This window comes from Meleagris gallopavo, chromosome 4 (genome assembly GCF_000146605.3).
Source record: "Meleagris gallopavo isolate NT-WF06-2002-E0010 breed Aviagen turkey brand Nicholas breeding stock chromosome 4, Turkey_5.1, whole genome shotgun sequence".
Taxonomy (NCBI): domain Eukaryota; kingdom Metazoa; phylum Chordata; class Aves; order Galliformes; family Phasianidae; genus Meleagris; species Meleagris gallopavo.
In genome coordinates this window covers 51412964-51429407 of record NC_015014.2, presented here as the reverse complement: position 1 = coordinate 51429407, position 16444 = coordinate 51412964, and the positions used below count along the sequence as shown (strand labels likewise).

At 38.3% G+C, this 16444-nt stretch overlaps 1 protein-coding gene across 1 annotated transcript in view; it reads left to right on the top strand.

Annotated features, from left to right (window-relative positions):
- Positions 1 to 16444, top strand: part of PCDH7 (protocadherin 7) — a 265627-nt gene that overhangs the window by 2240 nt on the left and 246943 nt on the right. Inside the window, exon 2 of the mRNA XM_019615150.1 lies at positions 1 to 2291. This exon is cut by the window's left edge and continues 266 nt beyond it. Within this exon, the coding sequence (XP_019470695.1) occupies positions 1 to 2291 (2291 nt within the window). The remainder of the gene's footprint in view (positions 2292 to 16444) is intronic.

The window sequence follows — 16444 nt, the reverse complement described above, 5'->3', positions numbered from 1 at the left end:
GCTTCGAGAAGAGCGTCTACGAGGCCGACCTGGCGGAGAACAGCAGCCCCGGGACCCCTATCTTGCAGCTGCGAGCCACCGACCTGGACGTAGGGGTAAACGGGCAGATCGAGTACGTCTTTGGGGCAGCCACCGAGTCGGTGAGGCGGCTGCTGCGGCTGGATGAGACCTCAGGGTGGCTCAGCGTCCTGCACCGCATTGACCGTGAGGAGGTTAACCAGCTGCGCTTCACCGTGATGGCCCGGGACCGTGGGCAGCCCCCTAAGACAGACAAGGCCACAGTGGTGCTGAACATCCGTGATGAGAATGACAATGTGCCCACCATTGATATCCGAAAGATTGGACGCATCCCACTGCGGGATGGAGTGGCCAGCGTGGCTGAGGATGTGCTGGTGGATACCCCCATTGCCCTGGTGCAGGTATCAGACCGAGACCAAGGCGAGAACGGTGTGGTGACCTGCACCGTGGTGGGGGATGTGCCCTTCCAGCTCAAGCCAGCCAGTGAGGGTGAAGGGGAGCCGCAGAACAAGCGCAAGTACTTCCTCCACACCTCAGCCCCTCTGGACTATGAGGCTGTGCGTGACTACAATGTCGTGATCGTAGCCGTGGACTCAGGCAGCCCCAGCTTGTCCAGCAACAACTCTTTGCTGGTGCGGGTCGCAGACACTAATGACAACCCTCCTGTCTTCGGTCAGGCCGTGCTGGAGGTTTCTTTCCCAGAGAACAATCTGCCCGGTGAGAGGGTGGCCACAGTGGTGGCCACAGATGCGGACAGTGGCAAGAATGCCGAGCTCACCTACTCCCTGGAGCCCTCACCCCTCTCCTCAGAGTCACCAAGCGGCATCTTCAGTATTGACCCCGACTCTGGGGATGTGTCTGTGCAGGTGGTGTTGGACCGTGAGCAGCGTGACACCTATGAGTTCCAAGTGACAGCCCGAGACAAGGGGGTGCCGTCACTGCAGGGCTCCACTATGGTAGTGGTGCGGGTGGCGGATCGCAATGACAATGAGCCGCGTTTCATGCAGGATGTGTTCACTTTCTATGTGAAGGAGAACCTGCAGCCCAACAGCCCCGTGGGCATGGTGACTGTGATGGACTTTGACAAGGGGCGCAATGCTGAGCTCAGCCTCTCCATACAGCCCAGTGAACATGACCAGGCGACTGGCATCTTCTCCATTGAAAACGACACGGGAACCATCTACTCCACAGTCTCATTTGACCGGGAGCAGCAGACCAGCTACACCTTCAAAGTGAAGGCGGTGGATGGGGGCGAGCCGTCACGTTCGGCCACCGCTACTGTGTCCCTCTTTGTAATGGATGAGAATGACAATGCGCCCACTGTTACCTTCCCCAGCAACAGCTCCTACACTGTGTTGCCGCCCTCCAGCAACATGCGCACTGTAGTGGCCACGGTGGTTGCAACTGATGCTGACACTGGCCTCAATGCTGACCTCAACTACAGTATTGTCGGAGGAAACCCCTTCAAGCTCTTTGAGATTGATCCAGCCAGTGGCGTGGTATCACTAGTGGGCAAGCTGGCCCCCAAGCACTATGGCCTGCACCGCCTCGTTGTGCAAGTGAATGACAGTGGCCAGCCACCCCAGTCAACAACTGCCCTGCTCCACGTCTTCGTCAATGAGAGCTTGTCTAATGCCACCGTGGTGGAGGGCCAGGTGGCACGCAGCCTCCACACACCCCTGGCCCAGGACATTGCTGGCGATCCCAGCTACGAGCTGAGCAAGCAGCGCCTCAGCATTGTCATCGGTGTGGTGGCTGGCATCATGACTGTCATCCTCCTCATCCTGGTGGTGGTCATGGCCCGCTACTGCCGTTCCAAGGGCAAGCATGGCTACGAGGCTGGCAAGAAGGACCACGAGGACTTCTTCACCCCACAGCAGCATGACAAGGCCAAGAAGCCCAAGAAGGACAAGAAAGGCAAAAAGGGCAAGCAGCCCCTCTACAGCAGCATCGTCACTGTCGAGGCCTCCAAGCCCAATGGGCAGCGCTATGACAGCGTGAATGAGAAGCTCTCAGACAGCCCGGGCATGGGCCGCTACCGCTCAGTCAATGGTGGCCCGGGCAGTCCCGACCTAGCCCGGCATTACAAGTCGAGCTCACCACTGCCCACCGTGCAGCTGCACCCACAGTCCCCCACTGCTGGCAAAAAGCACCAGGCCGTGCAGGATCTGCCCCCTGCCAACACCTTTGTGGGCGCTGGTGACAACATTTCCATCGGCTCGGACCACTGCTCCGAGTACAGCTGCCAGGCCGGCAGCAAGTACAGCAAGCAGGTAAGGGCAGCGCCCCGCGTCGGGCACGCACACATGTGAGCACGCGGTCATGCACACACATTGCGTAAGGGGTGGCGGTGTCTGTTACCATCAGATGCATCACCCCTTCAATCTGGTGCCAGGAGCATACCTGGACACACACCAGGCATGAAGGACAGTCAGGGATGGCTGTTTTTACTATTTCCGTTGTAAATCCCACTTTGCAGAGCCCACACCGGTTCTGTGGTACCGTCCCCTGGGAGGTGCCGGGCGCGGAGCCCCCCCTCCCTCACAGCGCAGCCGGACTGGGGGCGGGCCGTTAACTCAGGCGGCGAGCTGCGGGCAGCTCGGGATGACTGTTTGTCGGCTCCCGCAGCCCGTTAGGTCCCGTTGTTGGGGAGGTGGGCAGGAGCACCGCCTGGGTTGTCCTGTCGAGCCCAGCAGTCTCACTCGGTGATGGGGAGGGTCTGAGCCCCAGGCAGGCGGGGAGCTCCGGCTGGGGACTGAAAGTTTCGCGTTTAAGGGGGTCAGTGAGAGTGGATGTGCAACCGCCGCGCTGAAATCCTAATGGCTGTAATTATCAGCTCGTTCATTAGGATCGCGGCGCTTTCACAATCTAGAAAGCATATAAATGGTCTGATATACATCACTGAGATTTTACTGATGTTCAGCAGTTGCTCTGAATACGCATAAAGGTTAGTGAGCTTAGAATCGGACCTTAGCATGCTTCTGTTCCTCTTTTTTTCTTCCCCCGTTTTTTTCTTCCCTTAATGCACATCACATGAAAATCATTAACTCAAAGCGAGAGGCCCTAATTTTCCAGTCTAGCTTCTGCACGGCTCTGCTAGCAGAGCGGCTGCTTTCCCCGAGAGCAATGTGAGCGCACTGAGCCTTCCTTCAGCAGCGCCCTCAGTGCCCGGCTCTGATCTCAGCTGTGCCGTGCAGGTCGGTGCAGTGAGGCCCCAGCAGAGTAAAACTGGTAATGGCAGGAACTGCTTTACACAGCAGTAGAAGGCTAGCATAGTGGGGAAAGGAGATCCTAAACGAAAGGTTTGTTAATTTTATAAGATACATGTAGCCTGAACAGAAATGATTTTCTTTTGGGGGCATACTTTTGCGGATTATGAAATGAGATGTTTAACGCTGGGTGATTACCTTTGCATCCTTCCGTGTAAGATAATATTCGAAGTGCGTCCTCTCAGCTCCAGCGTATGTTACACAAGAATCTAGAGATAAATGAATGCTGATTCATGTGAATAGAGAGCCAAGCCTGAAACAGGAACACACTGATTAGTTTGACAAAAATGCTTTATTTCCACCTTATTAACATGCAAATATGGCACAGTATGACATTTTTTATACTTTGAAACGTCTGTTAGACTACTACAATTGAAGTTTTACACTGTGTAACCAGTACTTGTATTCTGCGCAGGCCAAAAAAAAAAAACAAAAAGATTTATAATATTGTAAAAGGAAATGAAGTCACACCGTCTTCCAGATCAACAATAATGTGTGGCTGATGTATTTTTTGTCAATATTTCTGTGTATGGTGTCACACAGATGTTTTATAGAACATTTGATGTGGTAGTTTCTGGGTGATATATTTCATTATCTCTGGAGGTAATGTTATAATTTCAGTTTTAAGATACAGTCTTTGTAAAATACCAAGTACTAAAAAAGTTCCTCATCTTCCGTCTAGTAAGACTTATTAAGCGCAAAGTAGACTGTGCCTTTTTAGTGAGTACTGGAATAGCGAAGTAGAAGTGAAACAAATGCCAATCAGATGCTACTTCTATCTTGCTGCTGCAATTCATCCAAACATGAATTAAAAACTGTCAGAAGTGTAATTTATTTTCAATGTAAAAGAATGACTTGCATGATAAATTTGCTAGTGGTAAAGGCAGCTTACTATTTTGCTTGATTAATAACCTTATCTGAAGTTATGTTACAAAAATACTCTTTGGTTTACTTAACATTTTGCAAGCACATATTTTTGAGACATAATCTTTGTAGAAGAAAATGGCTTTATTACATTTCCACTTGCAACAAACTGAAATAATGTATTCTGAGTTGCTGTTATTTACTTCGCTTTATACAGAGCTAGTTTCCCAGTGTTTGTGAGGTTTCCTGTGCTAAATGTGTAGCTTGTGAAAGTGAGTTTACCTGAATAGTTTATAGCAGATGGTCTAATGCCTTGTCTTCGAATTTTTAAATATGTGGAAAGTACTTGTATGCTTGCAAAGGGTGCTTCTTAGCTAAGGAAAGTTTCCAAATAAGAATTTAAAGCAGAGAACCTCGGGCATAAAACTTCTGTTAATAGTTTCTTATGAGTACTTACCAGCTTGATACTGAGTGATGTTTATGTAGTTTTGTTCTTGCTTTTGCACACATGAAGAGATATTTGCATTAATAAGATGTTGTAGATCTTTCACTTCTCAAACGTTGATAATGGAGCATTTTATCTGTTTATCAGGAAAAAGCACACTGGCATTTTTAACACTCAAACCAGGTGAAATACCTGTTTGGCATGTTTTTGAGAGAGTGATGCGAGGCAATTGCAGATAAATGTGTATGATGTGGTGTATATTGGAGTGTTTCATGGTTCAACTGTCCATATGAAATAGAGCCAATGGCATATTAATGTGACCATGATAGGGAGATTAGATGAAATGCCTCTGGTTGCCTTTATTTAATTACTGAAGTTCCTTTTGTTCTAAGGAAATTTTAGAGGATGTATAGAATTTTAAAATAAATAAATGGACATAGCTGGATGTATTTGTTCTAAGTTATTAGAGATGAGAGCAATGCTCATTTTCCATTGATGTAGTTAGAACAGGTAATTGATACTTCCACATATTCACAGTATCACTGTCAGGAAAGTAAATCTCTACTTAGGTGACTGATTGGTGTTCCCCAGTGAATATAAGCTGTTTTCATTCTTATCATTTGACACTTCCTTTTTAATGTAGTGTGTTACATATCTTACACGTGTTCAAACAATACATCTTGTTTGATAAAATGCATTATAGTAGAACTTAATGGGAGAAAGCTAAAAACAGTTTGTAACTCCCATCCTGTAAGTATTTTATATGAAGATTAAAGCTAAATTTTGTATTTGATAGACTTTCTACTGTTGCTTTTCTGGAAGATGTTCTAGATGTTTTCTAGAAGGTGTCCAAATGCAAGTTTTTTTTTGAAACTTACCCTTGTCCTCTTCTGCATAGTATTCTCTGAAATTTTCTTTTAGCCTCCCACTTTGCTATTCTGTCCTATTCTGTAAAGCTCTTACACATCTGGCAAGCTAATGTTTAAATCTCTTAACATTCCATCAATCTTAATCATTTGCCCAAAGTTAAATCTGTACAGAAGTATTCTGCTGTATCAGGATGCATCTAACGAAATGTTTTTCTGGATTGTAGATGTAAAATTTGTACCGTCCTGGTGCTGAATATTGCCAGTCAGCGCCCAGAGTACTGTCAACTTCTAACAAAGACAGCAAAGAAAGCCCAGTGCATAGCAGCAATCACTCAGTGATTTGGAGGATTGCATCCTTACATATAATTCTAAATCTTACTTTACTATTGTAAACAGTTGTGTATTTCCTCGAATTAGTTACAAGTATATATTTTGTAGTACATACTGTTTTCTGCAATTTCACTGACATCAAACTAATAGCAGGTGAGTGGATTTATTTCACTGAAATTTCTCATAGTGACTATGAGATTTGCATGTTAATGACCCCTTTTTGAAGAATAGGCCTTTTTGAAGAAAAGCCTGTTTATATGTTTATTTATTTTTTATGTTCATCATTTTCTCTTAACATCTCTCTTATTTGTTCCACTCAACAAAGAATGTTTTTTGATTATTTGAAGGACTGTGCTTTTTACTTTATTTATGCATTTTTACCTAAGAGCTGCAGGTCACCATCTTCAACTAGAAGAACCACTACAGGGATTTCTGAGCATCATTATTACTTTTCTTAGAGTATATTTTTTTCTGGCCAGTTCTTTATGAATTACTCCTATGCCTTTCCTCGTTTGAAATGTATGGTATTGAGTAAAGAGAAACATTTAGGACATCAGAGTGTGCTGACACACTAACCAAGGCTGAATACATGTCCTGATGTTACAAAAGCAGCCTGGGATGTTCCATGACTAGGGAGGAAATGGAACTTGAGGTAAATTTACAAACATTTCACCCAAATTTAATTTCCAAGAAGGTAAAATATATAAAAATAAATTTTCAAATAACTTTTTTTGTAAAGTAGTTAAATAATCTATTTAATAATCTTCCAAATGTTATCCAGTCTGTTGCACTGCAGGTGTGTTTTGGCTACTTGATTGTTAGGTGGTTGAATTGCATCTATTGATATAAATTGGTTAGTTTCCTTATAAGCATGCACTTAATGGGAACCAAAATTCGAATATTAAGGTATCAATTTTCTTAACAGTGCAGGAAAGCATGTTTTTTAATATACAGACAGACACATACATGTAGACTTAGATCAAAGACTGCCATTTAAAATCACATAGCAGCCTTCAGTAGTAAAGTTTTTCAATAACTTTCACCTTAATAAACATTCTACAATGTAATAGAAACACTAGGTAATATGCAGAAAAAAAATTAAGAACTGTTCTTCAAATATAAACACTTGCATTGATAGCTTTTTAAAGATATTTAACTTTAAAACTGTACAGAGCAAGGTGTCCAGAAATGTATTTCAGTTTTCTCAGTTTGCATTATATTAAATATTTTACAATGAGTTTTTTAAAGTGATCCACATTTGACCTTCAGTAACAAATTATGATGAAAGAGGGGCTAATTAAACATGAAATAGATAGATTGTGGATGCTTTCATTATCTGTATTTAACACAAAGTGTTCTGCTGATAAGTACAGTCTTTATTTTTTCCCTCTTTAGTAAAATAATCTTGTAGAGTGTGCAAATGACTAAGTTACCACTGAATCATTCTGCACTCCCAGGAGATGTACAGAGCCAAAAGGGACAGGATCTGTGTAAAGGAGGATTCATGCTTTGAATAAGTAACGAACTGCACTATTATAGACAGGGGGAAGAAAGAAACATTTTTAAAAAGATAGAATCTGATTTATCAACTCCCACAGTTCTCTGGCATCATACATGCAGATATGAACCTGGGTTAAACCGATGGACCCAGGGTTGGACCTGCACTTTGTCAGTCTTTGTACTGTAGCAGTTTACATGTGTATCTTTATTTTTATATGTACACTGCTTGCCTTGTTTCTTATTATTTGGGGTATTTGCTGGTTTGACAAACTGGCTGTGTTTCAGAAAAATATCTGCCCTGAAGCTTCAGGCACATTTTCCTTTAAGGGTATTTCTGTCAAAGATTTGGAATTTTTACATAGTTAGATGTTGGGCTACTTTGAAGTGTAAAACTTGCCTAATGGGTTTTGTCTTTAATCTAAATTATAGTAGGGAATTAACACATTTCAAAAATAGTTGGCATTATGCTTTTGAGTTAATTAACTAAATTTTTCACAATCGCTGTGAGCTCTTTGTGGAAGTCTTTGTGAAATATTTGCAGAACATTTCAGTGTTAGTGTTTAATTACTTACCTTAACAGAAAACACAATCTTAAGAACACCTGTTCTTTATAGAACAAATGATTTTTTTTTTTACTTATCGATATATTGATTTTGACTACAGAAATACTGATACAGGCATGCGAGCAATTCAGTACAGTTCTTAGCAGGTTGGTTTTCTGGTCAGTTTAGCAATTCTGCTTCCAAAAATTATTTATAAATTTTTTAAGCTATGAAATAATTTCATTTCTTTTCAGTCTTAGACTGTGTGTAATATATTCATTGCAATTTATTTTCTACTCTTATCCATTTTTTAATGGCAGTTTTAGGTGTTTATATCTTGTGTGCTCAAGAGATGCTATTTCTGTATTTTCCCTTTCCTAGAAAAGGAGATTTGTTATCTCTGCTTTATCCGATTTTGGACTTCGCTAGCTTGTACAGTATATTTATTTTCATCAGTAATTAAAAAAAAAAAAAATAGAGACCAACACTTACTATCCAGAATCAAAAGAAAACCTTTTCTTATTATTCTTGTATATAAATTTGCATTATTTCTTTTTTTTTTTTAATCAAGGTTCTAAAAGAAAACTCTGACATTGAGATAGGCATGTGTCAACTTTATTGACTCTGCAATTTAATGACAAGTATTTGATAACAGGGACTGTGCAATTCAAATTATTTTAAAACAGTGCCTTCTGCAAAGCCCAGTAGCACTGTAAGCAGAACATTTAAATAGTATTATTAAAAATAATCTTAGTTATTGTCTTTCAGTTGGTCTCACAGAATTCAGTTCTAGTCTGCCTTAACTTTCTATCCTACAAAATGTCAAGTAAATAGTAAAAACAAATAATTGCCTGTACCCTGTATTCTTTCACATTTTGCCTTGTTTATACTACTGCACAGTTTGAAATTTTTAAAGATTAGTTAAATGTAAGTAAAAATAATTTGCAAATATAAGGTCTGAATAAAACAGAGTAAGAGAGAAAGTTATATGTAGAATCTGTCTGAGTTTTTTCTTCTGTTTAAACAAATCTCAGAGGAGAAAGAAGAGAATATGCACACTGTCTTCCACGTGCTCGGAGCAGCAGAGACTTTCTGAGGTCACTTTGCTGTTGTGGATTACAAAATGTGTTAATACTGGAGAAACTAAGTAACTAAGGTTAGTTGGGGCATCTAAAATGTGATTTGGAGCAACAGAAATGACAGAGGAGGGTTTAAATATTTAGCACTGGCATTAAAGAAAATAGAGAGAAAATTGCAGGTCGTGAACAGATGACAAAATCTCAAAATACACTAAAGCACCAATTGGGTAAGTTCCTAAGTGATGTGTCCGTGTCCTATAAACTCTGCTTCACATGAATTCTTTGCTCACTTGTCTCTTGCTTGTTCAAGCTGTAAAATCACAGTTAAAAGCAAATTTTGATTGTTTTCAAAATTAGGAGTAGGTTTAGTAAATAAAATATATTAACAACCTAGAGAATCCACTCTACTTTAGTATTTTTTTTCAAGCAAAATTGAAGAGAAAATGTTCTGAGTTGTAGAAGTTTGAACAAAACCAGTATTCTCATCATGTTTGTAACTGACTGGTATATGAGGGGAGATATACATATTTATTGTTTACACCTATACAACAGTCCTCTCATTTTGGCAACACAGCATAGCAATTTTTGAATTATTAGCTTATAAAGTGCTGCAGCATAACCCCAAAAGTTTACTGAAGTATTCTAAATACTAAAGTAAAACTAAACTTCTACTCACAAATGGCACAAAGAATATTAGATGCTTTAAGAAAAGTATACAGCCTAGTAACTAAGTAGTCACTGAATGGAGGAAATGTATTTTTCTAAGTTGCATTCCTGGAGTTTTAGGAAAAATGATATTTATCAAATCACTTGATTTAGAATTCGAAATACAACATCACGTTTTTAGGAGGCAAAGTACAGAAGGTTACTACTAGATGACATGCTGAAAATCTTTCACAGAACAAGTATGCAGAAGTGCTGATTCCATTATTTAAAAATTGTGAGAGAATTTTGTCTTGCTGTCTTAGTTGATCCAATTCCTTTATGATTTGATTGTGAGATTGTGAGTAGCAATAATTTGTTATTTGACAGGGTAAAAATTCATGTGTTACTGGAATAATTATGGAGAAGCCTCTGTAAGCTCTCGAAAAAGTAGTTTCTTGACTTGAGGTTGTGGCTAGGATGCTAGGGGAATGTGTCTTTTGTGCAGTGTGCCAAATGTTTTCTGTGTGGTAGCACTCAAAAGAGCAGGGAGGGACCACCATAATTTATTCTGTCTCTCTATGCATAGCTGTGAAGGACTGTGCAGCCTTAGAGCAGTGTGAAATAGGAGAAGTGGCCCCTACTTCCTCTGGATACCAAAGTCATGTGAAGCAGGATTGCTTATTTTCAGAGGCTTATCCTTTGGAAAGATGTCCTTTACCAGGACAATACTTTCACAGAGATATAACTTGATGTATGAATGTTTTTCTGAGTTCAGTATTATGCTGAAAAATGAAATTTAGGAATTGATGGAGACTTTGTAGTGTTCTGGGTGTGATTCAGGTATTGAAATATACGTGTCTCAGTGTAACTGAAGATACTTCAAAGCTTGAGAATAACTGCACACAAGTGCACAGCTGCTATGTGATTCAAGGCCTAGATATTTCCTTAGACACTTTCTGTAGCTACAGATTGAGGCCAATCAACAATTTATTACTTTAAAAAAAAAATTATTTAAAGAAACAAATAATTTAAGCATTATTTGGTCTCCTTGTGAATGCAGTGCATTTGGGCAAGGCTGAAAATATTTATGCAATAAACACTTAAGCACAGTTTTCATGTGTACCGTACACGTGCCTATTAGTAGAACATGCATGCATGTATACATGTTCAGACATATACTGCTGTTAGTTTAACAAATTATTCTGAATTGGCACAAACTTTATGTTTTCACAGAAACCAAAAACTGACAGCAGTTAGCAATTAACTCACCTTCAGAGCATTTAGGCTGATGTTGATCTCACACTGGGTTAAAATAAGAGTTGCTAAGAGTCTCCCACTACAGCCAGCAAAACAGCCAATATCAGCGTTTGCATACTAAATATATAACATAATATTCAGAGTGATTTACTTTAAAAGAAAGTACAGAAGACCATTATATCAATTTTTACGCTATGTAACAAATCTCACTCATTTAACTTAATAGTGTGTGTATACAAAGTGGCAAAATAGTGGATAACATACTTTGATGATACATTACATCCAAATATAGTATTATCTTTCTCACATGGGAATGCTGTAACCTTAGTGAAATTTCAAAAAGTATAATGCTGGCATTAAACATGATGTTGCTCAAACTAATGGTACAGCAGGAGCATATCTGGTGATGCTTTGGTTACCTGACTGGTCATGGTATTGATTCACAGAGCTGTGTGCTACCCCCTCTTAGGGATGCAACACCTGAGAAAGGCTTGGCCTGAAAATTCATACTTGCTTTATACAGCAAACTTTGTGTTTCACATTAAATCTGTTTTCTTATGCAGATCAGTTTAATATATTTGTTAAACACTACTTAACAGGAGCAACTACTTTAGTAGCTTGCGAGCTTTCTGAAGATGAAAGACAGAAATATAAATACAGATGACAGAACAACAGCAAATTAAAGTGTTAGTTACTTCACCTGCTCCTGAAATTTTCACAGTGATACTTTAAGCCTCTGTTTTACCACACGTTTTTTTCACATTTCTCTGCTGATTTCAACATGTATTTGGTCTCATTCTCCATTGTGTTACTCTTCTTCTGAGTTAATTTACATTGTCATAAAATTTGAGTAATTAAATGGGGAATCCAATTCCTTATCTCCATCCACATGTTCTGAACTGGTCTTAATGACATGTGCCCTGTGTTATAGCAGCAGTGGATATCCATCATTCTGTTGAATCAGAAAAATATTCTTTTCAGTGAGCATATAATTATGTTACAGTTGTAGTGCAAGTTTACAGAAGTAAAATAATTGATTTATTTGAAAGAAAAGTATTTATTTTTCTACATAAGGAATAATTGCTCTGAAAGCTTGATATCTCTCTTAATACAGGTTACTAAATGCTTCTCAGCCTCAGCCTAGTCTTGGATTAGAACTGTCATGTAAACTTAGCGAAGTCATTCAGAAGGCTTCTCTGACCGCATATTGACAGTTTTATTCTGGGTCATGCAAATCAAGCACCTTAAACTATCACTGTATTTTAATGGAAAATTTTTTGAATATAAATAAAGCTCAACAGTTTCTAGAGCAAATATTAATTCATTTCTATAAAAATGGTACTAATGGGTATGAAATAGATAAGTACCCTTTTTCCTGGTGGCCTTTAACTATGACCATTTCTTCTGGAGATTTCAGCAGGTAATTTGGGTCATGTAATTTACCCAGTTAATTACTCCATACATATAAAGTAGACTAGAATATCGTATCTGAAATATCTAACAACTTCATACGAGTGACAGACAACTACCATTGAGATACAGTAATAGTTTCACCAGGATACAGGATTTCATTCTGTAGTCTCAGACTTCATACTAACAGCTCCCTTGATCTGATTTTCCTGCTGAAATAGTATAATAGCTCATCCTGTTCAGATTCTATAGGACTATGTGTTTGATTGTATTGTACTGTAAAGAGTAGTGCCTGTGTTGTTTGCATGTGTATTTTTTTTTCCCATGTATATGGAAAAATGGTTTAATTTAGAAGTGAAAGAAACGTGGTTAGCTGTCTGCAGAACTGTCCAACCTTTGCTGTCCATATTCTCCAGAGACCACTGAACACTTACATAATTTGTCCTTTTTTGTGCAACACCAGTTCTTTAAATATTTATATATAAATTGTCGCTACTGTTCTGGATCTTTTTATTTTTATTTTTATTCTTTTAATGTAGAGGAAAAGTTAAACAACAGTGAAAATCCTCTGTGCAGAATAAATTAAGAAGGTGCTGTCTCTTTTACTGTGAAGTATTTTATTGTGAAATATTTTATCACTCATGATATTCAAGGCAATTGGAGGATGTTGTACTCAGTTGGCCTTTCAGACACTGCTGAATGAATTGAATTGAATTTTAGTCTTTTTAATACTGAATATTAGTGTACCTTTCTAGGAACTTTGAAAGCTAAATTTATGTATTTTTCTTTACTAGATCTTTATTAAATATAATATACTGAACTCTTCAAATTGTACAGTACCCTTCCTGGAGAATTAATGTTACAGGCATATGAAAGGAGTGGCTAACTCGTCTCTCTATCAAATGTTTCTAAAAGGCTTTATGTATTTATAGAACTTCATGATCTACTATTGATGCAAATTAGTAAGGATAAAAGAAAATCCATCTGTTATCAAAGAGAAAAAATAAATGAAATAAGCCCAAGGATTTGAAAGACTTAGCATTAAGAACTAAGAGTTCATACTTTGTGATGGATTTATAGTAATTGACAGTAGAAAAGACTTTTTAGCCTTCTCAATGTTGTTTTTTTTTTTTAATCGGAAAAAAAAAGACTTTGCAATAAAAAACTTCTCTTGTAACATATCCTGCTTCATTTAATAATTATGTATTCTTCACTGAAATGTCTCAGTTAAAATATGACCTACACCATTTCATGTCACATTGAGCATTACTGGCTTTGTTGTTATTACCCCTACATTTAATCAAATGGTCTGTAGCTAAATAAATAGCATTTCATCAAAAGCTGTTGGATTTCAATCAACTAGGAAACAGATTACTGGCACGAGAACAGATCTAAGGCTAGTGTCTCCAATCTGCAACTAATTGTGTGCTGATAACAGCATTGCCTGCAGGCAAATCTTACTTGCTGTCCTGATACACGATAGATTTTCCTGTACATTAATATTAAATCAGGTGGAGACATTTTGTAATACCGTTGCATTTACTATCTTTAACCTTTCCTTTCTAATTTGAAATATATACTGTTTGGAGATGCTATCTCTGCATTTCATTTATAAAAATAAATTGATAAAATATGTTAAGGAAAATACAGTAGACATATATATTTTTTTTATTTTCTCCTTCAAAAAGTTACTTCTATATGAGATTGAAGTACTGCTGATACTTAAATCTTTACCTGTAAAATATCATACTCTTCTGTTTGGCTCAGAGGGGAGATGAATGTGTCTGACAACCCACGTCTTGCATCAGGAAGCTGTGCTCTCCTATGCTATAGCTTGGTAGTTTGTTGTTTGTAGTGCATGTCAGGGAGTACCCTGTGGATCAGACCACATAGTAACCACGTGCCACACACAAATTACTGTTTTAAGAAAAATTTATATTTTTGCGATCTGAAGATGAAGTTGACTGTTGAAGTAGATAGGATCCCTTGTACCATATCAAGGCTCCATCATTTCAGGTTCCTCACAAATCTAGAGCATTCTGTAAGAAACGCTTTTCCAAAAGGAAGCTATAGAGCAATGTATCATGTTGTCAGCACATTGTAGTGGTCTGAAAGTAAGCTGTCTGCTGATCTGTGTATGTTGTTCGTGTGAAGCGATTCCAACAGTTTGAAATCTATTTTTCACCTTGCTAGTTATGCAAACAGCTCTTCACTTTTTCACTAAAGCAAGTGGGAATTGTTCACTGTCACAAATAATAAATAACAAGAGTACCCAATCTGCACAGCATGGAAGTGATAAAAACACATGGTTACGAGTGCTTGAGATTTCACAGCTATTAATTTTGAACTTTTTGATTTCAGTTCTGCTTTACAAGAATAGATGCTGTTAGGGCAGCAGTGCAGTCTGACAATGAAAGATTATGACAACATCCATTTATCATAACGAACCTGATAAATTCAGTATAAGAGATGGTCTGGAAATTCCCTTAAATTCATAAAACGCATCTTGCCTTTACTGATTATTATTTTTTCAGTTCTAAGGATCCTTAATACTAATTTAATACTAACACTTATTTGAGAACATTTTTTTTGTGTGTGTTATGAAATGTACAGCTTTTATCATTATTAGTGATTTCTTTAACTTTTACATTGAAGGATGCTATGAATCTGTGCAGAACGTTGCTATATATGAAATGTGCATTCATATAAAGGTATGTCTTTTACAAAAAGATCAGCTGATACTATGGCACATTTATGATTAAAAAAATGAAGGATTCTTGAGTATTCAAAGAACATTTAAAAACTTTTAAAGTCACCTTAGCATTTAAACTCTAGATGAGAGGATTTGTCTAAAAGCATACTCCCCAGCTACCACTTTGTAAATGAAAATGTAGATATAGCATCCATTTTGATAGGGTAGTATTCAGTGTAGTAGGAGTGTTTCAAATCAGCAAACACATTTTTAGTTTACGAACTTAAACAGGGATTTCAGTTAATAATTAGGCATCATTCTGAAGCTGTGTGTTGTAAGACAAAATACAAAGAAGCTGAGCACTAAATCTGTTTATGTGTCATGGACATTCCACAGAAGAAAACCTCCTATATTTTACAGTGGAAAAATATCCCAAATAAAGGTAGTGACTGAATAAAAGCATGTCTAGAAATGTGAGCATCACCTTTTTTTTAATCTTTACTGTGCTAGAGAGAATCCATCTTTTCTAAAATTCTCACTGAGCTGGTAGTTTTTGGGTTTTTTTCCCCACATTTTATGAATATCATCAAAGCCATTCTAATGTGTGCTAAGGATATGTCTCAGAGTCTTGGAATCTCTGAAGAAAACATTTTGCTGTCTTTCTTATTTTTGACATAATCATAGAGATTAATGTTCAGTTTTCTTGTAGAAATAACAGTTTTGTTTATTTATGCAGCAGAGGTTTTAAAGTTTGCAATCAACATCTTCTGGTTCATCACAATATTAATAAGAAATAATTGCAGATCCAAGGAGCATGTGCTGCCAGTGTGATGTCTAGTTCAATAAGTAGGCAATTTGACTATTGACTGCAATGCATTTCTGTTTAGTTTTAACATGTATACCTTGTGTAAGGTGCAAGCACGTAATCTGGAGGATGAAGAAGGACTGTATCTTGAGAAAAGGAAATTCAGGCTATAATAAGGACATTTTTATGGCTAGCACTTTTCTTCTTTTTTTTTTTTTCTATTTCTGTAGTGGAAAACCAGATATTTATTTTGTCTCCCGGTGGAAAGATCTAACATTTAAGCAAGACTTTTCTCATAGAAAATGAGTGCAGTTAGAGTTCTTTTTTCTTTCTGTCTGTCTGTCTTTTTCCCCCTAGAATTTTGCTTGGAACTTAGAAAGAAGAACTATTTTTTAAATCATGCTGGTATTGTAGTTTCTGGCTGAGTCTTTTATTAAATAATTGAAAACATGTTTTGAGAGAACTTTGTCAAGTAAAAATGCTGCTCTCTACCTCCGCTTTGCTCTTCATCAAAAGCAATGCACGTTTAAAACACTGGGGGATATGGATAGAAAATCTCCATCTTTCTATGCTTTTTTGATTGTCTACTCTTTTTTCCTAGTTTTATATTTGGATTGATTTTGTAGGGACTGTTACATGAGTCATGGGTTAGCTAGCTCATATTTAAAAATAAGAGATTTAAAAAAAGAAAACCTGAGATGAATTTTTTTTTTTTAATT